The sequence below is a fragment of the Zophobas morio genome, unplaced genomic scaffold (assembly GCF_036711695.1).
Source record: "Zophobas morio isolate AGI-343-1 ecotype UQ-CSIRO unplaced genomic scaffold, CSIRO_AGI_Zmor_V1 ptg000024l, whole genome shotgun sequence".
In the NCBI taxonomy this organism is placed as follows: Eukaryota; Metazoa; Arthropoda; class Insecta; order Coleoptera; family Tenebrionidae; genus Zophobas; species Zophobas morio.
In genome coordinates this window covers 10983937-11011935 of record NW_026972129.1, presented here as the reverse complement: position 1 = coordinate 11011935, position 27999 = coordinate 10983937, and the positions used below count along the sequence as shown (strand labels likewise).

The following is a 27999-nucleotide window of genomic DNA, read 5'->3' as shown; positions in this document are numbered from 1 at the left end:
CTTTTTTTTGTACAACTTCTGCGTTTATTGGTAATTTTCATACAATTATATTTTATTGAACTTTTTAATTTTAACACTAAAAGCTTATTCGATTATAATAAAAAAATAAAACATTTATCCTACTCCTCTTAACATTAGTGAATCCTTAAATAAATTTGATTTTGTGTTCCACTCCAGTCTTGCATTTTCATAAGATATCAGAAACTGTATGTCCGTTGAACTTCGACGGGACTGAAAAAATAAGCTAGGTCTGCACGTTACGCAAAAACACTTTTATCAAAAATAACTAATATCTGAAAATCAAAAATTCTTAAAAGTGTGAAAAATAAGTGACTCTTATATCAAAATCAATGTTTCTAACATCTTTGTTAACCTACAACTAGTAAACACACGTAGTAACAGACGTACATATTTGAGATTGAAAACATGAAAACAGTAGCAATAAATATTGGTGCTTGTAACATTTAGAGCTTATTGTCGATCCTTATCTTTGACAGTTTTCTTGGCATCTTCTATGTACTGCATGAGATTTGTAGTCATGTAGTATGGACGATCCATGCCATCATTCATGCAACGGTCTTCGCAGAAACACAAGAAGATGGTATCAACAGCAGTCTAAAAGTTTTTTTTTTTAATAAACAGACACTATGAAACCGACTTAATACGTACCTCGAAAACGGCGAAGAAACAATCAGCTATAATTCCAGTAACTATTGCGCTAATCACAATGGCAGCCCAGAAGTGAGTGATGGAACTATCTCGAATCAAAATTCCAACTCCAACGGTACATACTACTATCAACACCTTCGCCATGTTCATTACGAAATCTCCCACAGAATTGACAGCGATTGTACTAAGAGCGTTTGTCCATAACAGTCGCACTGCTCGTTTCCCGGATATATAAAAGGGTTGTCCATGCATAGCTTTAAATTAACATCAATAAGTACAAAAATTGTCTTTAAAAAAATCTACAATTACCGGTTTGAATGTAGGCATTTTTGGAAAGATATTTTAGGAAGTCCTCAATAGCTCCTAAACAACAATCTATCAAAACCTTCGCTTGCCGACTATTGACCAAACTACGTATTAAGGCTTTTATAATGGCAATAATTGTTATAATCAAAGAGCCAAACGCGACAGTGCCTAAATGGTATCTTATCAAATTATAAAAACTGTTATAGATAGGAGATGTCAAAGTTGATTTATCCCTGAAAATCGCTACATTAAAAAACTATTCGTGAGAACTAAGTAGTTTACTTACCTTGAAAAGTAATATGCTGAAACAGCACCAGAAATTACCATGTGTTGGCAACCTACAATAAATTGAGCCATCCACAAGCAAATAACTATATGAAAGAACCACGTGAAAATCATTACGCCATTGGGAACATATTCGTACAAGTCGCTGTTCACAAGTTGGAGAGTTCCAGTTGTTGCAAAAATGATTAAAAAGAAAACCAAAATAATAAGTAAAATTGTGCTTGCTAGAAGGGTCTGCAAAAAAAAATTAGATTAGAAACGCGTCAACGATTTTTTGTTCGAGTTCACAATAAGCAATTTTAATTTCAAAATTCATTACATTGTAAGACTTTTATACAGGGTGATTCAATTTTTTAAAATTAATTGATTTAAATAATTAAGTTTGCAGCGCTGTATAACACCAACAAATGCGGAGGAGTTTTCATTTGATGAATGTTAGTACATATTTCGAAATGTGATGAGTTATTTCACCAAGCGGTTAAAAATAATTTATCAAAACAAAAATAAACGTTTGCTGCGGATGCTTTTAGAAACCGCGTTGTTTGTTACATAATCATGAAATTATGTTGTTAACTTGTTTTACCCAATGTATAAAAATTACGATGTAAACAACCGTACATTTGACAAACATATTTTCATTGTCTGCCAGTTACAATTAACATTAGGCGTTTACAATTATGAATACTTACCAGCAAAGGTTCAAACAAAATTAACGGGATACCAAAGATAACTTGAATAGCTTCCTTAAAAAGACGAATTACTAGTTTTATCCGCTTGAACATACATATTAGCATGATCACGAACACAACGGATAAAATGGTAAAGAAAATGGCCATGTACTGCCAAAATTGTTTATTTGAGGAATCCGCATTGCTATGAACGACCCTAAAAATTACAATAAAATAAACACAGTGTCAAAAAAAAGTTGCAATTTACATACCACATCACAATTGTTAAAATTATAAACCCAACAATTGAACCGATAAGTATTACCCATACGACGACTGCCACAAAGTAACGGAACAAGAAAAGCATTCCCACAGAAAATCCTAAAATTAATCTAAAACTAGAAACGCCAACATGGTAAGTTATTTGTTTACCTAATCCTATTAAGCATAACGCCACAATGTACCCTGCAGATTTGTTAATGTCTGAAGTTAGTTCCTAAAAATATAAAATATAATATAACATATTCATATGACTGAAGTAAGTGCGTTATTACCGCTGCAAATTCTTGTGATTCGTTATTATCTTCAGCTGGAAAGCATCGGTTGAGTATTATGACACTAAAAAAAATGGTCAAATTATGCCGATTCTGAGAAAATCTATATCAGAAGTATGCAACTACAGTGAACTTCCTTAAGTCAAGTGATTTTGACTAGTAAAACTTTTCAATTTTCATTAATTTCGTTTAAAACATTTATCGCAGGCTATGAAATCGCATAGTGTACGATATATGTTAAAGAAGTTCGATTCGTTTCGCTATATGTACAGAGATAATAGTTTTTAATATCTTACTATTGATTAGTATCACAGCTTTCGGCGCATTCGTAATTTAACATGTCGTCCTCTGTGTAGTATCTTCCGACGTCTACATTAGTTTTAGTATATTTCAATAATCTATAAAAAAAAGGTAGTTTCACTTACATTTGAAATATGCTGGGCTTAAACTTACGGAAGTTTGCTTTGGTCCTTTCCAGAACAGTCGATACCGTCCACGTGAGTGTTGTTTCTTCCACATATATTGCCGCATTTGTCAAAACCACGTACAAATCGATTGATATCAGAGTGCACAAATGTATATATCAAAAATGGAACCTACGGACAAAAATACAATAAATACACTGTACGTAAAATTTTTGCAAATACTATTGCAAAACCGTACTTTTGCTTTTTTGTTAAATATGTTTTACCAGCGATCTGAAATTTAGAACATGGTATGCTGAATGCACGCGGTTCGAAATTAAAATATTTTGCAAGCTGTTCAACTACAAAGACAAAAACTACTTCAATAGTTAGAATGTCTAATTTCATGTTACGTTAGCATTTCTCAGGTTGTAAAATACGAAAATGTATGATTTTTCCTGAAAATTTTAACTTATGGATTACAGAACCTTAACTATGATAAATTATGATATATAAATAAATCTTGTATTTCAAAATATTTTTTTATAGTAACGTAATGGAAAGTCTCAAAAACATATATAAATATTCGAAGATATATTTTGTCATCAAGTCATCTCATTCTCGTAAATATGTAGAAGGTGGTCGATATCAACAATTCTCTGTATGTACATACCAACATTTAAACATTTGTCGATTTATTTATACACAAGGTTTAAAATTTACAAATTCTCAATTTTCTCGTGTTTCTCAAATGAAATGCCCTGTATTATTTATAACATTTGTAATTATCCCTACGTAAAGTTTCTTTTGATACAAGAGCAATGGGGTTTATGTCGTAATTTCAAGAAGACTATAAAGATAAATCTCACACAGGTGGTATCAAAAGAAAGCTTATTTACAACTGTGCTCGAAAATATACAGCGTGCTCCCTTGGAATGATATGAAAAATTGAGAATTTGCAAATTTAACCACTCCGTACAAAAAGGTTAAAATTGATTAAACTACATCTTTAATTTCAATGGAACAGAGTTTCCAATTTTTAAATAGAGCATCATTTTATATAAATATTCAAGTTTGTTAAAAAATTGTTGTATAATATTTATTCTTATCCTTTTTAACGAGTAATTTCAACAAGGAATCTAAATCTGCAAAAATGTACGTAAGGTAAGTAGTTTTCAAATAAAACACACTAAGCTGTAACCTTAAACTAATTTTATCAGACGTCAAAATAGTTTTCCTATGATTCTCGAGGAATGCGGAGTCATTGGACGTCAGGCTGTTGGTAGACCCTGAATATACAAGGTGAGTCACTAAGTGGGCGCTCGATACCTCGTTAATTGTTATTTCATAAAGATAAACAAAAATATTCAAAACTAAAATTATACGACGACGAGTATTAGAAATAAAACTATTTTCAACTATAGCATTGTGATTTTAACGCGTGCACTTATCCTAATCTACTTACGCTTTACTGCATATTTTATTTTTTAAATATTGTTGCGTTGGTGATCAAGTTATCCCAATTTTCTTGAATTTTTTATATACCTATAAGTCTAACATAAAAAGGAAGTGGATTATGAAATTGCAAATAAACAGGTATGTTATGTGTATGTTTCAAATAAGTTTTTTATAATAAAATTTTCTTATAACGTAATCAACCTTTTATTAGAGACAAATGTACCAATTTGGATAAGTACAGTGTAATATTTAACAACTGCACTATTTCCCCAAAATTTCAGATAAATATATATTTCTGAGACACATGTAGAAACAATTCTAAAAAATATGCAGTGATAAGTCACCAGTGCAGAAGCATAATATTTTGTACATTTTAGGTAGCATTTATTCAGCAAAATTCTGAGATGACGTCATAAGTTTTACGAGGGTATAAACAGATAGATATGTTCTGAGCGTAGAAATCGCAATAGTGTTATTTTTATCATGTGGTAACATATTTTATGGATAAACAAATGTATGCGTTTCCTTATAATCCAGTAAAATTCAATCAAATTGGGTTTTAGTATACATACAGTGTATAAAAAAATTCTAAAATATTTAATTTTCCAATATCCACAATAACTTTTTTCGAATTTCAAATTGAACACCCTGTATTTTACAGTTTTTCTTATTTATATTCTTTTGTCTATTTAGCTGAAAATACGGATCTCAGTTTTTGTGCGCCTTTGTAGTGCTACAAAAATCAGCAAAGTTAAAACAACACCGCGACAGAAAACAAAACACAAACAAAATATGTATCCTTTTAAAGCCGAGGAAGATGTCAATTTGGACAAGTAAAAATATATAGGGAGTTCTATTAAAATAATAATAGTTACAATAATAACTTGTATGTTGCGCCTCAAAAATTAAGCACTCTGTATAGTTGAAAATAAATTTATTTTCTGGTGCGCACAGCCGCATAACTTTAGTCTTGACTGTTTGTTTACGTCTTTAGCGTTTAATGATTCAAAACTACATTGACGCACGAAAAGTTAATACCTACTATTTAAAATAAATTTCCAATGTTGCCATAATTTACTTAATTTGTTTTTTAATAACAAAAATTCCTGCATTATTTTCTGGAACATCAATCAAGTTTTTAATAGCATAATCAATAACGGGCGAATTTTATGGGACCTCCATCATAATGAGATAAAGATAAACCTAGATTGGGTTACTAAAATCGATGTATAGGTCAAGACCACATAGTTTACTTTGTGTGACTCGTTTACCATATTTTTCATTATTAGACAAATTTGAAAAATTACTAAAAAACCACTAATACTGTGTATTAAAGATTGACATTATAACTTTGTTCATACTGTACTGTACACTACATACTTCATTTTACTTACCAATGCAACTATTAAAACTGCAAATGTTATTGTAAATTTAAAATCAGTCACTTGTCTCTTTACGGGTACTTCGGGAATTACATATTGGTCGGTCGGTGCTTGAAGTTTTCGAAATTCTCCAATCTGAAAAAAAAAGTTTTACGTAATCACCATAATAATTCAACATGTTAATTAGGCTTTATATTGTACGAAAATCAATATACCTAACTACGTAACAATGCAATACAAAAGAATTGAGAAAAAGATATTCTATATTTTTTAATAACGCAAATTTAAAAATGGAAGATGTTTCTTTTAGATCTCGTTGATACAAAACAAGATCATTACAATCAGTCTTTACTCTACCTATATTTTGTAAAAACACTGTGATTGAGTTTTGAATCAGTAACCGACATGGCGTCATAACATTCTATTTATCACAAAGGCTAACATCAGTAATACACAACAATACGTTCATGTTTGCTTACTACACATGATAAATATTTAAAATCAATAAAAACTGATTTACTTTCCTTTTGATCAAAATAAAATTCATTTTTGATACATATAAGTGCAGTAAAAAAATACAAAATTTGATTTAAAACCGTATTGGACGTCTGTTTTTTGGAGATTTTTGGATACTTTTCGAATTCAAAAAGCTTATGACTGTCAGTTTTTTATTTCCGAGCATTTTTGGGTTCGTATTGAAATGATAGGCTGCACGTTATAACAGATACGTATTTGAATATATCCAATTAAAATTACGTAATATCAATGACGGTAAGGTCAACCGGAATGTATTATTGTACCATCTTTGCATAATTAATGAATTTTGAAATCAGTAAGTCGACAAATATAGAATGTAAAATGTATGAATCAATATATAAAAAAAGTAGTAAATTATAATTTATGGTGATTTCATTTTAAATCCAAACGAAGGTGTACAAACAAAATGACCTGTATCTATTTCCAACATACAAACTCCTTCGCTATGGAATTTCAAATTAGTCTCAACTTATTGCCTTGTGACAACCGAGTGCAGGTGTATAATTTATTCTCGGTGTATAATTTATTCTTGATTATGTGCACTTATTTGTACCTCCTAATCTTCTTGTTTGGGTGGAAGCTGTAAAAACCTTGGACTGAGTAAAAGCATACACCAAGTGTTGTTAACAGCGTTCATTTCATTAATTGAAATAAAGTGCACAAACGCTATAATTCCCATCTATTGCACTAATTCAAATGATACACTAACATTTTATATGAAAATTACTGCAAGTTACTTTCTACATTACCACTGTCAAAGTACCATCTAATATTTTTCCCAATGACTGAAGTCTTCCTGTGGATTTTAATCTTCCTGGGTTTAGTAAACAACAGAATATTTCCCGTTTAAACGCCATAATACTTTTAATAATCATGGAAAACTACTTGACTTGATATCTTCTGTTGTAAACCATGCTGAATAACGATTTGTTATTAAAGACTTTTGCCCCTGCGTGGAAAATTTAGACTAAGTATTTCAATTTGTTCATAATAAGCGTTTTAATTTCTTCAGTATTACGATATTTTTTTTAATTAGTGCAGTACAAATTGCATAGTCATACACGCCACTGGCGGCATTGTGACAGATTAAACAATAAACAGAATAATATGTTACAAAAGCAAACGAATTGTTCAGAAGATGAATATATTCGTTCGTATACCGCGTTTATGGTGTGTCGTTTTTTTTTTTCACTGTCGCTAAGCAGACAAATATCTACAAAACAAATTTCAAAGAGTAGTGAAATTAGAAATTCGATTCAGAAAAGAAAGATCAATAACATGTAACAATATGCAGGTATAGGATGTTCAAAAAATGGCGCACCAACTCAACGTTACAGTATTAAGTTCACAAGACCAAGTTCGAGAAACACCATTAAAAAATTATCAAATCAACTTGACATTCATTTACAAAAATAAAATATCGATTTAAATAGATTGATTGAAAAACGTGAAAAATTATCCACTGTTGTCAGATTCATCCTCAACTATTTTGAAGTTTTTTTTATATTTTAAAATAAAGAGAACGATGGATACAGACAAGATACTTCCAGAATTATTTTCTATAATGAACCAACACAAAATACTGTTACGATGATCGAGTAATTAAAAATTGCCGTGGGTAAAACTCAACTCATTGCTCAGTACCACAAATTTACACGACACAGCGATTATGTACAAAATAACAAAACCGTTCCCACTCTATTTAAACCCATACTTCCTTTCTAGATATTCCGCGATCGAGGTTTTTCTGGAGTACCCTTTGCGACTTCCGTACATATTAGATAGCCCTCGAGAAAACCCATAGGGGTCGTACCGGAGGTTTAACAATAGTAAATTCAAATATGATGAAGTATCGAAAATAAAAATTTTACTTTGAAGGGCTACATCATCAGAGACTTTTTAAATTAACTTTTATCTATAAGCATCCCTGAACGTGCGCCTTTTTTTGAGCACCTATATAATAAACATGAATCACTATTCATTCAGTTTCAAAAATTCATGAACTTTACACCATGAATGAAATTGATATTGCATTCTTCGAAGCCTTGACTGCTATACAGAACGGTGACTAGATATTATCGTTAGAATACATAATTGTTTCGACATGGAAATGAAATAATGGGAGTTCGAATAGTTCCAAGTTTGGAGTTTGAGAATTTGTCGATTTAAAATCAATTTAAATACCAAATTAATGTGATAGCTGTTGACCGCTGAGAAAGTATCGATTCGTGAAAGATCGTCCAGTGCTGACAATCGATACCACGCGGTAATTAAATATATAGTATTTATAAAAATATTTGGAAACCGGGTTAATCAATTTTTTTGGTTGCTTGCACAGTGGGGTATAAATGCCATCAGGCAAAGCATTTCATTTTTTTTATGAATTACATATATCATCCTTGAAACCAACCCCGGACGAGCAGGTATTCGAGTACTTTTATAAGCATCAGTAGCAAACTAGCAAGGGCTTATCAAAAAATATGTATTTCTAGACATACCATACGGGTACCCAAAGAGTCCCAGAATTATTATTTATCTTTTTAAAAAAAAAAATAACTTCATGTGTTGTTAGAATAAAAGAATTTACTGATGTCATTTTCAATTTTCTAGTTTAGTTGGAAATGTCGAAATTATAATTTTCTTTAATAAAACACGTTATATTTTGTTCCCACTTCAGAATCTATAATAAAATCTTACGTTTAAAAATAGCAACAAACTTTCCGACTTTTCTACACGAAAGTACAGGGTTTTAATAAATGATTTACATATAGTGGACTATGAAATTCATACATTAATGTGCCGCTTCATTAACTTTTTGCTAAATTATTAATCTGTCAATTAGCTGTCAAACTTTGAGTCAAATTTTAACGCTTATCTCTTTAAATCACAAAGGATACAGAAAAATGTGTACTCTAGGGATGTACCGACTAGTGGCCGACCGGTCGGATAAGCCGACTATTCGGCCGTTTTTCATCGTCGGCCGGCAGTCGGCGACTGGTCGGCTAAACAGCCGATCGGTCGGCTTTTTTTATTAAAATTAAAATAGTATATAAAACAATTAAACCCGGTGTACAGAACCTCAATTAAATATGTAATTGCGATTTAATTTTTAACACCGCGTTAAAGTACCATGTGACCGACTCTACGCCAATGAGACGTCGCTAATGGCCTTGTTAAATGCGCGATCAACTTAATCTCAGTTAAAATATTGTGTAAACTGGTCCTAAATTGCGTTATTCTTTATTTTTGTACTGAGTTACTACAAAAAAATTAAATGTTAAAATTATCCAAACAAATTTAACACATTTTTTGGAAAACAAAGGAACTTTAGTTATTCCTTTTATTAAAATAAAACAAATTTTTAATATAGTCAGAGAAATAGAAAACAAAAACACACTCTCTGTCGCATTTATAAACCGGTTTTAGCAAAGCCGAACAGTCGGCCGACTAGTCGGTTTTTACTGGCCGAACAATCGGCTAGTCGGTTAGTCGGCCAGACCTACAGTCGGTACATCTCTAGTGTCCTCTAAAAGATGATAAACTCAACTTCTGGACCAAAAATATATGTAAATAATTTATTAACACCCTGTATATACTGTTAGACGTAGCTTTAGTACTGAAATTCGATTATGCATACTTTAAGTATAAATACTTACTTCGAGAGGTTCCTTCATTTGGCGTGTCTGATTGGAAGCTGCAGCTCCCATTGTAGATTTGATTTATTTCTCCACCTTTAAAAGAAAAGTACATATTAATTACATAATAATGTAAACCGTTGGAACGAATAAAATTTTTAAAAACCAAGTTAAATTCTTATGTCGATTTTAAATTAAAATAAAAGAAACAATTTCTTTATCGGTAAAGCTAAACTAAACCGTTCAAAGTCTTTCAGTCCAGAGTGCCCATTCATTGTGAATTGGGTGACTTCCAGCTGGATACCAAATAACCTCAAAACATAGATATGCATAATATCAATATCTAACAGTTTTAAAATAATATATGTTTATGCATACAAAGCCACTCACGACTGAAAGTAAGTGAAGTACACTGGAACAAATACAGTCTTTTGAAAAAACAATACTTCTGAAATTTAATTTTCCGAATTTTATATAGAGATAAACAAATATATTTTGATTAAAAATTTGTCATGCTTACGGTACCTTTAAAACGTCTGTCAGATTTCAAAGCATTTGGTAAATTCGAAATTAAATTGCAAATTGTTATCATATTCATATACACATATAAAATTTGACAGCAATCGGTCCGGTAGTTTCGAACATTATCTGTCAGAAATCGACAGAGACGACAGGCGGACGGACGAAGGGACGGACAGATGGATAGATAGACAGACGTGAGAAACGAGATACCTATTTTTAGCTTACGCTCAGGAAGTAAAAATATGTTGAAATATCTACATTTAAAAGTGCCACATACATTTGCTTGTGATCAAAATAAATTATACGTTTAACGGTTTAACCTTCACATAATGAGTAGAAATTATTGTCATAAGATGAATAATCTAAAATTCTGTGTTTAAATCCTCTTATGCCACCACTGTTGTTTCTCAAGTTTAAATTACTCCCATTTATGTTATCGAAAGAAGACACTCACTCCTACATATTTAATTATCAACTCTCACGTATCTACCGCATTTAAAAAAAAAATCAGTATTCGCACGTGTTTCAGTTAGCTGTTGCTTTAATTCCAGATAAAAATCAAGAAATCCCATAATTATCAGCAAAGATATTTTTAATTTAGTGCTCTTATCTAATTTTTGTCAGTTGAAAAACTAAGAACCGATTTTTTTGCAATTCGTTTAGTTTTCTTTTATAGCTTTTGGTGTTCGAATAACAGTATCGAAGAGCATAAAGTCACGTGACTGGCCAAAAAATTTAACGCGTGATCAGAAATGACCGAATCTGTTGGCAGTACTTTTTAAATAAAAATGTGAACTTTTCTTGCGTTTATGTTGGCATAACGGAAATAATTGTTTGGCAAATTATAGAAAATATCATGATACCAATTTCAACTAAAAATCTAGGACTGCCAACAGACTATTAACAGACTCAGTCATTTTTAATCACGCGGTATGTTGAAAAAAAAGTGATTTACTAATCTGACCAGAGGAATCTTCAAATATCCATGGCTGCCGGATTTTGTTTCTAAAAGTTATTTATATTTTGCCTCCTGTCACAAAACATACGTTCATTTCGCGTTTCATTATATTGTTGGTTGTCTATACATATTTTTCTTTCATTAAATTACCACAAAAAAGTATTGATAACAAGGGCCATCAAAACTGGTATATTGGAAAGAAATACTTGCTTGCCTACATCAACTGATAATTTTATTGTTACTGACAAAATTTACTAAAATAATGAAATAATGAGAAATAAAAATATTAACATAATCTTTATGACCGTATCGCTACAGATGTTAAGAACCAGATAAATTTTGTTTATTGTTGTACATACCATCTACACGATAATCATAAGTGCACCCCAATTTTTACAATAAATGATTCTGCAGTACCGAAAATGATCTGTCTAATAAAATCACTTACAGGGGAGAGACGGGTGAACGGACAGACATACAGTCACCAACTTAAAAGAGAAAATTAATTCCTAAGAAATATACAAAAGAAATAGCATCCACGTTATGAACTCGTAAATCAACAGCATTCACTACATGTTGTTCTAAGAGTGCAACTAATAATTACAATGTTCATCAAGCAGACTAGCTAAATTTTTGTGGATATAGTAAAAGGTATAATAATGTTTAATTTGGATAAAATCAACTCCAGTCCGGAAATATTATTTAATACAGTTGTGATGTAATGCTATTATAAATTTCAAGGACCAGTCTATACATGGCGCCGAAGCGAAATTCTGTGAAAAGTGCAGCTTTTTTTCTAGTTATTCATTCATAGATCTAGTCAAAACTAATTTATTTGATTGATTGATTACGTACATAATAATTGTTTAAAACAGACATGGAAGACTCTAAAAGAAATTTTATCACTTGACCTGATCTCTTTTATGCCTACATATACGTTTTAAACACAATCTTGTTTTGACTAACTACTGCGCAATGCATACTTCAAAAAAATAACTACTTATCAAATAAAAGCGGAAGTACATAAATGTTTCTGCACAGTAATATAGTTTTATACACCATATTCTACATGGCGTTGGCGTTTAATTTAACAAACATGGAAAAATCACAAAAGGACACTATGGTAACCAAGGATAACCATTCAATTTGGAAAATGGAATTTCTATAAAATTTAAAATACTAAAATACGCCTTCAGGAAATATACAATGTTGTTAATGTCAATGTTTGGTTAAGTGCTGGATCTGGTTCTTTCAAAACAAACCCTTTGCCATTAATTACAGCCATCAGATAAATGATTACGTGATTTTAAACCAGCAAACTACGAGGAAATCATCCACAGGGATTCTTAGAAGTGATGCCAGTTATCGTCTAAAGAAGACTTTTGAAAACGTATAATTCGTACTTTGTCCTATTTCTTTTCCAAAAGGTATAACATATGTAGTAATAAAAACGCGAGATCGGCGAACCTACCATTCCTGCTGGTTAAAAAGCACGTATTTTAACTCCGGACATCTATAAATAGATCAGCTTGTCGAGATATTATGCACACAAAGAGATTAACATCTTGACATTGTACATATATAAGTGTACAAACGTCTTTTTCAAAATCCGGTTATATGTTAGAAATCCATGTTGCAAAAATACTTCAAGAGCTACCCGTCGAGATTTTTTTAATCTTCCGCTTACGCAATGACAGTTTTCAAATACAGCAGGAATAAACTAACCACACACATTTCCACGTGATGACTTCGATCCACTTATTTCTAAATCGGAAGTTTTTAAGAAAAACCACAAGTAATCATAATTTATTGCTAGTAATTTTAATATCAAATTTACATTTCTGATAATGATAAACAAATTTAATTCGTAGCAAGCAAGTGTTCGATTCATTCCAAAGAAATGCAAATCCCCCAAAGGGAATTCCTGTTTACACACTTACAAAAAAAGTAAGAGTATGATTCATTTGGGGAAACCCGACATGTGCAAAAGGGGTCAAATCAAATACATGTAAGGTTTACCACAGTTGAATAACCTCTATAAATTTATTTACGTGGCATCGATTATCGGCTCCTTATAAATTCAACAAAATCACGTTTTCAATAATTTCTTGATGCAATTGCAAATAGCATTGATTTAAGAAATTGATCTAAAGTGCAGGCAAATAAATACAGTTTCTAGAAAAAACGTAAAATTTAATTTTCGAATTTTATTTTTATGATAACCCCTGCAGGTTCAAATAAATGTATGTGTCATTAATATTTTATCAAAGACACGTCTATCAATTTAGATACGTGCAATGTAATACTAATAACAACAGTATTATATACTCAAAATTTTTGGGAAAATGAAGTAAACCGTTCTGTATTTGATCAATAAAATTGACTGCCTCATTCATTAATTTTTTTGAGTCATCCTCTTTAAGTAATTCTAAAAAATACATATAAATGCATTGATAAACGACAACTATAGAGTCATATGCATATTTTAGATAAGACTTACTCATAAACCACCAGTGTAGGAGTTTTTCTAAAATTTAAATAACATTTACTATACAGTTTTGCGGTGACATCATCACATTGTTGGCAGGGATGATTAAACAAATTTTGGTTCCCTCTACATGATACTTCAAAAATACATATTCAATTTGCTAACAATCGATCCAGTAGTTTCGGAAATTATCTAATAAACATCGCCAAAGTCGACACACAGACAGAAGTAAAAATAAAAGAAAAATCAAAAAATAAATCACTATTTTGAAAAAACAAATTGTTTCTGAAGGTAAGTAAGTTATCCAGTTCAAATAATCTTAGTAGTGTTCGTGAATATGTTTCCTGTACTTGAAAGCAAGCAAGATAGCATTCCGTGTTATATCCGTTTTGATAAGTACAAGGGAGTGTCCAAACGATCATATGGGACAAGATTACGCATTCCCGTACGCTGTTGAGAAAGAAACTCATTCCACAGGCTGATTATTTATTGCTAGAATTTCAAATTACTTTAAAAAATACAGGCTGTCCCATTTGACATGGTTGTATTGTTTCAATGTGAGAGTCTGTATATTTTTATAGGTTTAAATACCTCACAAAAAAAAAAAACTCCTATTTAAACTAAAATATAACAAGCGAGGCAAATTGTTACTATGAAATTAACTTTTGCGAAGTATCTTATGGTCGAAACAAAACATAACTTTGTATGTACTTGTAATTTGTAAATATTTCTTAACTTTTGGCGTTCCCCATGGATCTATTTTAGGCTCAATTTTCTTCGTTTTCCGTTAATGGAGTTATTAATTATTACTTGTGCCATTCTGAGATTTTGATGTTCGCTGTCGACATTAAAATTTATCGTAAAATTGATGATATTAAAATGATTGCCTGCTGTTACAGGATGACACCAACTGTTTAGATCAGTGATACAAAGAAACCGATTTGCTGCTCAATATTAAGAAATGTAAGATTCTTTAAGGGGATGTTTGCTAAAAGAAAACTGTCGAATTTTTAATTTTGCCGTGTTATTGTCTTCACAAGAAGTTTGCGTGTAGAAAAATAAAGACGAGAAGTAGTGGTACGCTGGTTGAAACTCAGGAAAGCTGGGGTGTAATTTATGACACCCATAATCTCTGGTAACAGTTCGGCACCCGCTTGTCGTGTATTATTGTTCGATTTTCGTTCGTCAACAGTTCAATTTTCATATACGAATTTATAAAAATGACCACAAGAAATGAATAAAAAGTAAAAATCTGAATGTGTACAAAAATGAACTTCGAAGAATTAAGATAACAAATAATAAGTCCAAGCAATTATAATCTAATTGGGAAACTGATTGATTTACAACAAAAAAAAGCACTCAGCCGAATAATTATAAATGCAGTTATTTTTCGGACACAAAACAATCACTTTCGCAACACTTAAAAAGATTTGTGGCAAATAAAACAAAATCAATTTTAAGTGTCCAAATGGTTCTACTGAGTGTGTCCCTATACTGAAATGCAACGAGAAAATCACCAATTTCTGCATCAGTATACGTACCTATATGTCATGATGTAATGCAAATTATAAAATAAACTAGGGACCAATAATTTGTTTCGTTTTTATTTATGCATATTTATAAATATACCCAATTGTTTTACTTAAAACTAAGTACTTCAATTATTTGGTTTACATATTTCAATTATAACTGGTTCCCAGCTGGTTAGTATCGGCTAAGTTCAAACTAAAGAGGTATAGAAACTACCTGTGTATACTGAATGGTTATCGGCCTAATTATAAGGTTTATGGTAATCTTTTATTCGACAAAATAAAATTCTTTCAGGTAATACACTTTGATCTTTGACAAAAAGCTGAGAAGTAATAGCATTGGTTATTATATAAAGTAACAATAATAAAATTTCTATTAGTAACATTGACTTACACTTTATGTAAGTGTATAAAAACAGCGGCGGGTCTAAAAAACAATAATATTTATATGTACAGAGATTAGGAAATAAAAGCATAATAATAGTAAAACTAATCAAATGATGATTAAACTGTATTTTTTGTCTGTAGTTTTAGTAGGTTTTTGACATAATAATTCTGATAAAAGTTTTTTCGACTTTTTCGTGGCTTTGAAAGTGGAATCTTCGACTTTCGTCCCATTTCAAAATTTACTCTTTATATATTTCAATGGTCACAAGGAGTTCACTAACTACACTGAAGTAAGTTTATGCAAAGATTAAATTTGTCACCGAAAAGATGTCGGAAGTAATAAATTATCCCATCGGTCCAAGAACGTTCGGTGGGTGTTATACCCCAATCCGAGAGAGACCGCAGTAAGAGACAGCAAATGGAACGGATAAAATAAAGCTTCAAACATGATCAGTTTTAAACCAAAATTATGAAGTTTTATCAATCGAACTTTTTTTTTTCTTTTTGAAATATCATAGTAAACACTTCAAAGAATGTCCATGACTTACTTTAATGTGAATTTTATAACTATGGTCGGCACAGTCGAACCTAATATTAGTGTGATTTTGAGCATATTTGCGATTTTATTAGAGCAAAACAGGTCATTTTTTCTCCAATTTTATAAGTTCCGGACACTAATAGCATATCAAAGATATTGTAAAAAAAAATTGGGATCAGATTCCAACTAGTTGTTTAGTATTTGTGAAACAAAATCTATTGTAAATTCACTGAAAACTAAACCGATAACATCACCTTAAGATGTAATATTATTTTGCCTGATTATCATAGGTATTAAAGGGAGTAGCTTAGAAAGATGTATAACTGTAAAAGATCTAGGGATGACTATGACTTTCAACTCAATTTCAAGATTCAAATGGAAAGTCTTGTGGCTAGTGTCAGAAAATTATTAGGTTTCATTATGCGAAATTGTAAAGAATTTAGTAATACTGAACCATTGAAAATACGTTATTTTACATTACTTAGATCTAGACTTGGATATTGCGCTCTTGCCTGGTTCCCCTACTATAATTATTGATAACAATTATAAAATGTAATGCTTGAGTCGGTCCAACGTAGATTTTTAAAATATTTGTTCTTTGTTGAGGAAAAAAGATGGCCTACAATCAAATTGTTCAAAGAAGGTCATATTGGAAAAGTTTGACCTAATATCTCTATCTTGTTGACGAGCCATTAATGTAATCGTATTTATCTATTAATTAGTCCATAATTCAGTAAACTGTATTGAATTACTTAATAAATTGAACTTCTTCATTCCAGGTTTAAATGCGGGACACGTGTAGTCACTTTTTATTGCAATACTACTCATAAAAATATAGGGAGAAAAGATCCCATGTATGTTCTATATTCATTGTTAAGTAGATTAGAAAGCCATTTTAATATTGATATTTTCTGTTGTCATTTAAGGTAGTGGAAGGAGTATTCGGTTTCTGAATTTAGTTGATTTAATTTAATATTTCGTTATTAGTATTATTCTTTTATCTTTCAATTATATATATTTTTTTAATTGCTACTCAATCTTTGTTTACATTACTTAGTTTCTATTACTTACCCATATTTAGTTTATTATATAGGTGTACATGAGCATGTTACGTTGCATGCACAAAATTAGATTTACTTAAAAATATTGTCAGGCACATCACAGATTTTTTTTGCGGGAATGAATTATTTGAGAAATACCAAGATTTTTTTACATTGCCTTCTCTTTATTTTGCCAACTGCCAACATTTTTAGCTATGAGTTGTTTGTCATTTGAATTAACGATCGAAACGCCTCCAATTAGTGGACGAGCCAATTTTCTTCATTTAATTTTGATAAAAACGTGTAATTGGGATCAGAGAATGACGTTTTTTGTTCCAAGAATTAGCACGTCACGTGAACTGTAACCACGCGAGAAGTTGGCACCGTCGCGGTGCCCAGGAAGCCAACACCCCGATACCACAAACAACCAAATCATCTAAAGCAGATCAGCAGGTCACATTAATAATGCCCATGTAAACAGATTAGAATATGTTCAACGTTAACACATTTTTACTCATGTAGCGTAAGCCGGGGAAGTACATATTACTAGAAGCTCCGTGTCACGAATTGTTAATTCCATGATTTGTCGACGTTTCGTAGATCCCAGATTATGAAAAAGTAGGTCACCGCTTTCCGTCTGTCTGTCGCCTACTTCTGTCTGTTGACGATTTATTGCAAAGGAATCTCCGAAGCTAATGGAGCGATTACCTTGAAATTCTGTTATCGTGAATAAATCGTTCATTAAAATTAATTTCTTCACCCTCCCAAAAACTTAATAATGTAGTCAACTTTACAATTTACCTTACAATTAAAACTTTAACTTATTAACATTGATTTAATGATTGCAGAAAAACGATTAAGTTTATTTATTCATACCCTTCAGAAGGCTAATGACGTCTTTGCAAAAATGTAATAAATAAATATCTGTTAAAAATATGCTTCGAACAGCAGTGTTGTTTGTGTTTTAACAATATATTTATATTTTTCAGAATTTTTTATACAGAATGTAGAAAAAAATAATGAATGTGTCAAAGTTTTAAATTATAAAAGTTATCAAATATCAATAATTTAGGTTTTTTTTTTCAAATAGAACCACTGTATAGTATTAGGGCATATTAATCTGTTTTTGTTCTCTTTCTTTTTTGTTAAATATTTTCTGTGTTTTAAGTTGATAGTTATTGAGATTTTTTACTTTTTAAGAGACACACCGACACGTTGAAAAAAAAAACAAATATAAAGATGCAGTAAAGTTTGGTTTTGCGAAATTTTTCAGGGCGGCCGGTTTTTTTGCCGGTCAGTGTATTTTATTACGAAAACATAAGTACATTTTGATGCGTTTTATTTTCTCTTCATCCAATCAAATTAAACAAACTTTACTTCTGCTTATCTTCATACCTACTTAAAATAGTTGCCTACGTAGCGTCTGAGCACCTCTTACTGTCAGCGAGGCGGTAATTATTCTATTTGTTTTTAATTGCATTAAGTACCAAACAAATTTCGTTTATATGTAGTAGTATGAAATGATTTATAGGACAGAGTGATGAATTTTTAATTTCGAGTTACTGAGGACCTCGTAAACGGTATGAAATATGAATTCGGTTGAACCAAATAGGTTTCATCACCCCTAAGTGATTATTTAATCTACATTGTTTTAAATACCATTAGCATTTAAAGAAAATGTAATTATGTAATCCGTGTATAATATAAAACTTCATATTTTTAAAAGTACAGTTAAAAGCGTTCATAATTATGAAATAATTTAACCACATTTTTCGAAATAACGCTGCGGTGTAACATTCTATGTGAATACAAGAACGACAAGGTTGGACTTGTTTTAAATTAAAAATTCTCACTTCATGAAAATAAAAAAAAATAATAAAGACTGATTTTATAGGCACTGAACTTATTTCACAGCAAGCAGTTGGTATACCAGCAAACTTAATTTGTCAAACACATCGTTATGATGAGCTGCTCAAACTGGCCACCAACGTTTTATAATCATTAATCACAGACGCAAAATTTTTAAGGGACGCCACTGACCAACCCCTGAAACGCGAACAACAATACACAGGAAATGCTCAAATATACTTTTCCAAATTTTAACGGTTCCACTTTTAAGACATTGTATGCCTCTGTAATAATAATAATATACAACAGACCCTTGTCACAGTGATCCAACGACAATAAATTTATTGACGTTGCGTGTTTATTTTATTGTTATATGTCAGTAAACTCTCCGGCAGCTAGAAAATTCTTTGCATTTTGTTGCATTTGCAGTAGACGTCATTCCAATAGTCGTGCTAATCAATACACAGTATCACCATTACACCTGGAAAAGTATACTTTCATCAAGTTAAACAATCCACTGAAATATTCCTGAAATGGCTGCGCGTATTATATGATGGTATTGTAATGTAATAAAATCGTAAATGTAAACAATAAAATCATCAGCAGACAAAAACATAAACTGCACCCGACTAAGCTTTCATCGAACTCTACAAATTTCTTCAAGTTTAGCGCGGTAATTAAAAAGGAGAGTTCGGTTTTCCCATACACGCCATAAACACTGTATATAATTAACTTATGTGCTTGGTATCACGGCATACCGACACTTCTTATCTAAGAAAGTATATCCGTATATATTATGTTTATTAGTTTGAAATTAATTAATATTGTGTTTTGCAATTATAATATACCCACATTCAAAAATATCGCTCAAGCATTAGGCTAATTGAGCAAGAGATCAAGAACTATTTTACACAACTGCTTGCAGGTACCTTCAGTAATGCTAATGACAATGACGTTAAACAATTACCCACATCTTCATTCCAACGTGTACTGGAAAATACGCCACTTAATAATCGGCTATTACTATAATATAAATATCACTATTATTTGTCATTTAAATAATGACGGCTCTTTCACGTGTCAGATAACCCACTTCGCTCTGAATTTGTGGTATTGTTTTGATTATTGAAACGACTTTTATCAACAGTAATAACGGGTGATTTTTTAAATTTCTCCTCTAGTTGGTCATTACGTTTATGTCAATCGTTTGAATTTCACGTACACGTTATGGTCGACTAGAGCAAAAATTAAAAAAAAAAATCACACGGTATTCAAGCGTGGAAAACATCTTCAAACCAATCGTGTGTATTTATTTCACTTATTATTAAAATCCGTATAAATTTGTTGTGTGCATTCAGTTCACCCAAATAGTGAACATTGACTTTTTGTGTTTTATTGGAAGACACAATTAACAGCTTACGTTCTTTTGTAGTGAATGTACTCAAATCACAGCGCTGCTTTTCTCTGTGAAACCATAAATCGATTAAAATTTACCGGTATACTAAAGTACAATACACACTGTGACGGTATTACGAAACAAGTTCATTACCAGTCACTGTTTTTGGGTGAAGGTGAAGTGAAATACCAACGATTCTTTTGTCCGTTAACACCTGTACCTAAATTTTTTCTGAAATTTTAAGTTTTTAAAAACTGTTGTGTAAATGATAAAACACGGACCAACTGTTTCTCTACTCACTCTCCACAAAAAAAAAAGAAAATCCGTGATGTACAACACAACAAAGCTTTTTCATTTGTGGTTTAATAGTGCACCCAGTTTTATTTCCCGATTCTATTCGTATATCCGACGAATGGTGATACCGACCTCCAATTTTTTTAATGTATTTTAAAACTTTTGTGTAGATGTTTAAACGCTAACCAGGATTTATTTGCTCATCTCGACGAGCAATTTGATGATGTCGCCTCAAAATTTTAGTCTATCCAAAACTGGCTACTGCACTTAGTAACAAAGACCTAGTTTGAAATTTAGTGTTTCTTTATTTTTGGTTTAATAACGTATCATACTTTTACACGGGATGTCTCAAAAAATTAGTGCATGAAACAAATTGTTTTATTGACTGATCAAAATTGGCTTATCTCTTTTTTCCGAAATTCTGGGAACATAGTATACGTGTACTGTGAATATTAGTGTTACACTGTCCTTTGGAAATTGATCTCTTCATTCCCACTAAAAACTAGATGACGCCTTATTGTTTTTTATTAGCAATAAAGTTTGCAAAATAAAATTTTATAATTTACTTAAAAAGAACTGGGCTTGTTGGGAGGATAGTTCTGTCTAAATAACTTTCAACCAAGTTGAGCTAAATTGTTAAATTTAAGATTTTCATTCTTGAAAAAAGAATAATGCAACACCTTGTATTTCAAAAGAATAGTTGATATAATATCTACTGACAAGAAAGTATTGCAGTTATTATTAGCTGCGGTATTTTTTACTAGTAGAACCACAATGAAACGGAAATGGAATTACTGCGGTATTGTGGTTTTTTTTGCGATACTGCTCATCAATAGTTTACAAAGTATGTTCATTCATTATTATATTGCAATGCTTTGCATGAACGTTTTGCGTTTTACTATCCGAAAATACGGCTAAAATTTCAAACTAAATGGCATAAAGAAAACTTAGACAGGACAACTGATTAATTAAATCAAACACTGAATTGCAAGATTTAATTTGGAAATTTTACAAGAAAGTAATAAGACAGAGACTGCTGAAATTGCAAGTGCAAATAGAATTAATATATTTGTTATCCCAAAAACTTCTAACATCACACTGTATTTCATAGCTGATTAAATCTAAAAGACCATTACTGGATAAGATGATCCTATAGCGGCCGATTAACCTAGTTAAGGCTGGCGTCTGGTTCGGTTTCGCCCAATACTAAATACATTGAAAACATCGTCCTAGTTTCCGGAATTGCATTTTAAAAATACTGAAGTCTGCAACCAAATCAGAATCTAAGTAAACCCGTCTTCTGCTACCGAATCACAGCTCGTTTAAGGCCGATTTCTCGTTGCAATAGATTCTGACTTTTCGCGAGTTATTTACCTCAGTCGTGGATTTTTTAGGATTATAAATGGTATCAAAAGAAAGCTGATACTTTTCCCCAGGGGACCTCCTATCTCAGAATGCAAACAACTTCAGCACTTCGTCAAAAAATGCATCAATGTGCCGGTTAAAATGTGATGTAAAAGTTGATCAACTTTATATTTTTTTTTTTTTTTTTGTAAAAACTGCATACTAGATATAAATATGGAGGCCCCCTGGACTGAAGTTTGTTACTTCGAGATATATTTTTTTTAAAACGATATATCTCGTATTTTTAAATTGCAACTCCGGAAACCACGACGATGTTTTCAATGTATTTAGTATAGGGCGCAACCGAAACGGACGCCAGCCTTAATATGAAATGATTTACAATTATTTGTTTTTTTATGTAATTTTTCATTACAATATCTAATGTGCAAATAATAAGATGACATTTATATAAAAGATATCAATAATCCAAAGTATAACAGTTTTTGCAAAAAAAGCCTGGGGGAAATTTTTCATTAACGCTGACTATAAATAGAAGGGATTTGTTGGATCTGTTATCACCATATAATTAATATACATATTTCAGTAAACTTTCTCTGATCTTTATCAAAAATTATTAGCTGATTGATGACACAAAAAATCAGGTGACGAGCGTTCAGTAGCCACCATGCTTACAGTAATTGTTGTAGTAGAACATATGTACGGTTTTTAAGTTTTCTGAATAAAAATTTTCTAAAAAAAAACAATTATGACTTGATAAGGGCACAGGAAATCTACTGTGATTCATCGAGTGCATTATTTTTGTTGTTGTAAACAACTGTTACATTTATTAAATTTATGCTAAAATTTCAGTGTTTATTCATTCTTTATAAGTAAGCATGAAGGTTTTTATAAGGTTAACACCCTGACGAAAAGTGTAAGCTTTCATTTGAGGTCAGCTTCACATTCATTTAATCAAATAGCTGAAACAATTAAAAAACGTAGGTTTTTAGTATGATCCTATATGTATAATCGAATCCTAAATTTTTGTATAATACCATATGATCGAAGAAGCCGTGTAGTCATGAAATTTATTTTTAAAATAATGATTGAAGCAAACTTTTGTGTTGGCAATTCCGAATTATTGGCAGCAATGCTGGTATGTTGTGAAGATTCTGTATTTCACCCTTGATTTGGCAGCTATTTGATCGTAACTGTCAAATCGAACAAGAAACACCAGCATAATTTTTTTAGCATTAAATTTCAATGGTTGCTTAAACGACTTTTTTCTCAATCACCGTATATGAAAAAAATGAGATCAAGGTGCAAGCGTACAAGTTAGTAAGAGAAAAATTGAAAAAGAAAGGTAGAGGTAAAAAAGTAAAAAAAATGAAAGGGGACTACAAAGTAAAAATCGATTCATTAAATCAAAGAAACACTAATAAGAACTGAACCTGATGAAGTGATGGCCGAATGCAGAAATTGTTGAATGGAAGTAAAGAGAAGACAAAACTATTGAAGAAGACGAAATAACTAAATAGACCAAGGAAAGAAGAGGTACTGAAGACTATTAAGGAGTCGAAGAATAACAAAAACCCAAAAGTGAAAGAAATTTATGCGGAATTGTTGAAGGCAGGAGGCATACAGATGCAAGAAAAGTTGTTAGAAGTGACAAACCGCGTGTGGGAAGAAGAGAAAATCCCGATAAAACTGGTCAAAAGCCCATAGATGCTCATTATAAAATAAAAAAGACAATAAATTAGTCGATGAAAACTACAGAGGTTACATTACCAAATACCTGTTCTAAGCCACTAGCAAGATTCCAAAGAGAAAGACTGAACTACTGCACGGAAAATATAGGTATTGCAGGAGTATCAAGCTGATTTTCGTAGGAATAGGTCTACAACGGAGCAGATCCTCACGCTGAAAAAAATATAAGCTACCTGTTACGAACACAAAATAACCCTGTACTGCCTTTTTAAACAGGAATACGACCAAATAAACAGAGAAAAAATGTACCAGGCAATGATGAAGTAAGGTGTCCCCAATGAGCTGATTTCATGGTGACACGAGCACTTAGGCAAGGAAACCCATGTCTACTGTACTGTTTAATTTGGTATTGAAAAACAACAAGCTAAAAACAGACAAAATAATATTTAAGAGCGAACACAGTGTTTAGTGGTTGCTGACGATCGGATACTTATAACACAAGAAAAGAACTGGAAAAAATACGGAAAGAATAAATGCAGAGGTACAAAAACAAAGCACAAGTACATGTTACAGGAGACACAAAAAACAAAGAAAAAGAACTCATAATTCCATGGACCAATGGCGAGGAGTACGAATTCGAAAAAGTTAACAAATGTAAGAACCTTCATAAAATCAAAATGCCTCCACAAAAGTAAAAATAACACAGAAGTTCGTAATAAGACCTACAGTAACAATATTCCTACAAAACCTGGGTGCTGAACAAAACGGAAGAAGATGGATTAGAGATGGGAATAAAAAATTCCAAGAGTCATCTATGGAGACAAGAGCCTCACATAGAGTGGCTATGCGATAAGAATGAACTAAAAGCTACCTAAAGAGAGACCTATACAATAAACCCAGTATTACTGCATTTGTATGGGCTCTACGAATACGATGGCTAGGACACATAGATAGAAAGATTAGCTAGTGGAAAAATGTTAGTGTTGCGAAGGCGTCCAATCGGTACAAGAAGAAAAGGATGCTACGTTGGAAAAGGTGCAAGACGATCTGAAAGGTATAAGGATTCAAAATTGGACAACAAAGGTTGTGAACAGAAGCGAATGGACGCGGGTGGTCCACAGATTTATTATAGACAGATAAATATACAGAAGACATAGAAAATAAATATAAAAAAAAAATATGCAAATTTTATTACGCCTGCGAGACCTTTTGAGCATTATAAATAAATAGATCTTTTGTATTCCTATTTTAAAGAACACACTCAATATTTTTCAGCAAACTTTAATATTTTATAAATTCTTCACAAGAGTGTCAAAATCGGTAACTATGATATTATTTTGATAATTTGAAAAATTGCTATTTTTTAAGTCCACCAAATCATACGTGGCAACAAGTGATACATATTAGTAACTACGGGGTGACTATTAATGACTGAAGTAAATTAGCAGCAGCAACGCTAATATGTAAATTTACAGTTGTCAATTTTAACATGAGCGCGCCTTACAAACAGATGGCAAAAATTTTAATTTAACAGGTAATGGTATAAAATGTTGAACAGGCTGCCAACCTGACAAAAAAACACAAAGATTAATAGTCACTCGATACCTAAAGTCGCGATCTTTTCTATAGAACCACTCCCTAGTGTAAATTTTCAAAATTTGTTTGGTGTAAGTGACCTTGACGGGTTTCTGGGGGAAAACATATGTGTCAAAAATTTGACAGGTTAGATGGCCCCATTGTCAATGTGGATATTTTATTTTAATAAATAGATGAACAGAACATACAGTCTGCACGGGATATGGTGCGGCATAGCTGAGGGCAACCGAAACATTTGTGTTGTGCTAGTTTCGATTGCCATATCAACTACCGCTACCAACCGCGTTCGGCGTAAAGTACTAGATGACAGGGCTACCAACTTGACTTTTTATCGAGTGGTTCCGTAGAAATGACCGCTACTGTATAAACAGAAAGGGAGTTGGAATTTTATTATTTCAAAAGTAGCGTTTATTAAATCAGCCATTATTTTTGAAATGGGGGTGACAATTTGATATTGTAACTGTTACATAATTATCATGCCATATGATCAAAAAAAAATCCTCTACTAAGTCATGAAATTTACTTTTAAAATAACAATGTTGGCAACACCAAAATCTTCCTTGTTCAGTTTGACAGTTGCGATCAACTAACTGTCAAATACAGAATGTCAATACCATTATTTTAAACCTACTTAGACATTTTTTATTTGAAAATTTAAAAATTTGCACAGCCTAAATTAGGTTTTCTATCAAATTTGACAATGTCACTCTCACCTTTTAACAAAACAGTGTCGTATGTTATTTTGGAGAATGTCACAGTCAACAATTTTGATTTTGCTAAATCATCGATAATAATTGGTATAAAGCATTTCAGATACCGTAGAATATGTGCAGAATGCACTGTTATCAACATCAAGACGTCTCCTTGGCGTTATCGCCGCTTCAGCCGGTGCTACAATAACATATAAAAGTCAAATTTTCTGCTCTACGACACTGTTTTCAGTCACATTTGAGATGACATTTTAGCAACTTCAATTTCGAGGGAGTTCACAAAGACAAAATTTTAGACATATCAAAGTGTAGTACTTTCCCCTATATGACAGGGGAGTTTCTTTAATGCAACAGGTCACAACAAGTGATGAACTTCAAAATAAACGCACTTCATAAATGATGAGGACGAACTATGCTTATCTTCGTTTGGATCTACATTCTACTCATTTTGGGAAGCTAAATAGCGAATATTCAATTGACAAATTTTCTAAAATTTATAGGAACAAATGTACTCTTTTTAAAAAGCCATTCGCGTTTAAACAGTTAAAAGTGTGTCAACATGTTCGTGTATAATCAAAGGCAATGTAGTCTTGTCTTTTTAGGGTGGATAACATTACATATTTAATTATGTATATGAAAACAGTGTTTGGTTTCAGGCAGTGGGGACTATTTATTTGTGGATGAAAGACTAATTAGCCTGGCCCTTCAAATTAGAAATTACATATTTTGGTTCATCGGTCAAAACGACACGGCTCGATTCGGCGATGTAATCCCCAACAAGTTTATTTCCAAACCCTGTATAAAATTGTATGCCCTAGATAACAGTCGGCACTCGGTGAAGTTATTTATATTCCATTATGTGGTCAGCTAAACTAATTATACACAAATATTCAACACATTTTAATCATAACTGTGTAAACTGGGGGTCAAATTGTTGCAGTAGGCCACTACACTGTAAGAGTAAACAAAAAAGTGGCATTGATTCGACGTAGGTTAAAAATCACTTAAAACACGCCGGCAACAACAAAAAAACGTGTTTGGATAATGTGATTCCCGTATACAGACAGTATAATCGTACCAATGACGACATTAGATTTCGAAGAAAACGAAGTAATTAATTCCTCTGTAGATAGTAAAACAATTAAAGATAATAATACACCGTTAAAATTCTATGCAAATATATACTTACAAACTGAAACCTTTGAGCCTTTGAGGGTTAAAATAGTTGACAACGCCGCTACACTCCAATAAATACTGGGGTTTTAAATACACAATAACATCGAATGTCGATGTCTGGATGCTTTGCCGATACCACCGTTTATTTACACTTGTTGTTAAATACACACACTAATTACGCACACTAGATGCAGTCGTAATTCAGAAGGGTCAACTCATACAACGCTTAATGTTATGCAACTTTCACAAGACAAAATAAAAATGGAAGAACTAACAGCTACAACTTCGACAACAGCAACCCACATCAAAGCACAAGCAGGTATTACAACGAGGGAAAACCGAATGGGTAGGGAAGGGCGGAGTAGGAGGAGAAGGGGAAATTACAGTACTCGAGCCTGAACTGGGTGCGTCGTAGAAGAACTGCATTGAGTGCATGTAGCGGAGGGATAATTAGGACAAGGTTACAACTAAGATTTGTATTTTTTTTTTGGTACTTTTTGTACCCAAAACAAATCAACGGTTTAGTAACGTTTACACAAATAGTCATTTTCTTATCTCTTGAAGTAAA

General features: G+C 31.9%; 1 protein-coding gene across 1 annotated transcript; it reads right to left on the bottom strand.

The window, feature by feature from the left end:
* Positions 1 to 7: 7 nt before the first annotated feature.
* On the bottom strand, positions 8 to 27826 carry LOC135135065 (choline transporter-like protein 1). Its single transcript, XM_064064011.1, has 13 exons — positions 27445 to 27826; positions 9920 to 9994; positions 5739 to 5861; positions 2936 to 3078; positions 2779 to 2880; positions 2483 to 2546; positions 2361 to 2424; positions 2201 to 2309; positions 1950 to 2145; positions 1262 to 1494; positions 979 to 1208; positions 670 to 923; positions 8 to 615 (listed from the first exon to the last, which is right to left on the bottom strand). Exons 2-13 carry the CDS (start codon positions 9968 to 9970, stop codon positions 472 to 474), a joined length of 1713 nt encoding a protein of 570 aa, XP_063920081.1. The 5' UTR covers positions 9971 to 9994; positions 27445 to 27826; the 3' UTR covers positions 8 to 471.
* Between the last annotated feature and the right edge of the window lie 173 nt (positions 27827 to 27999).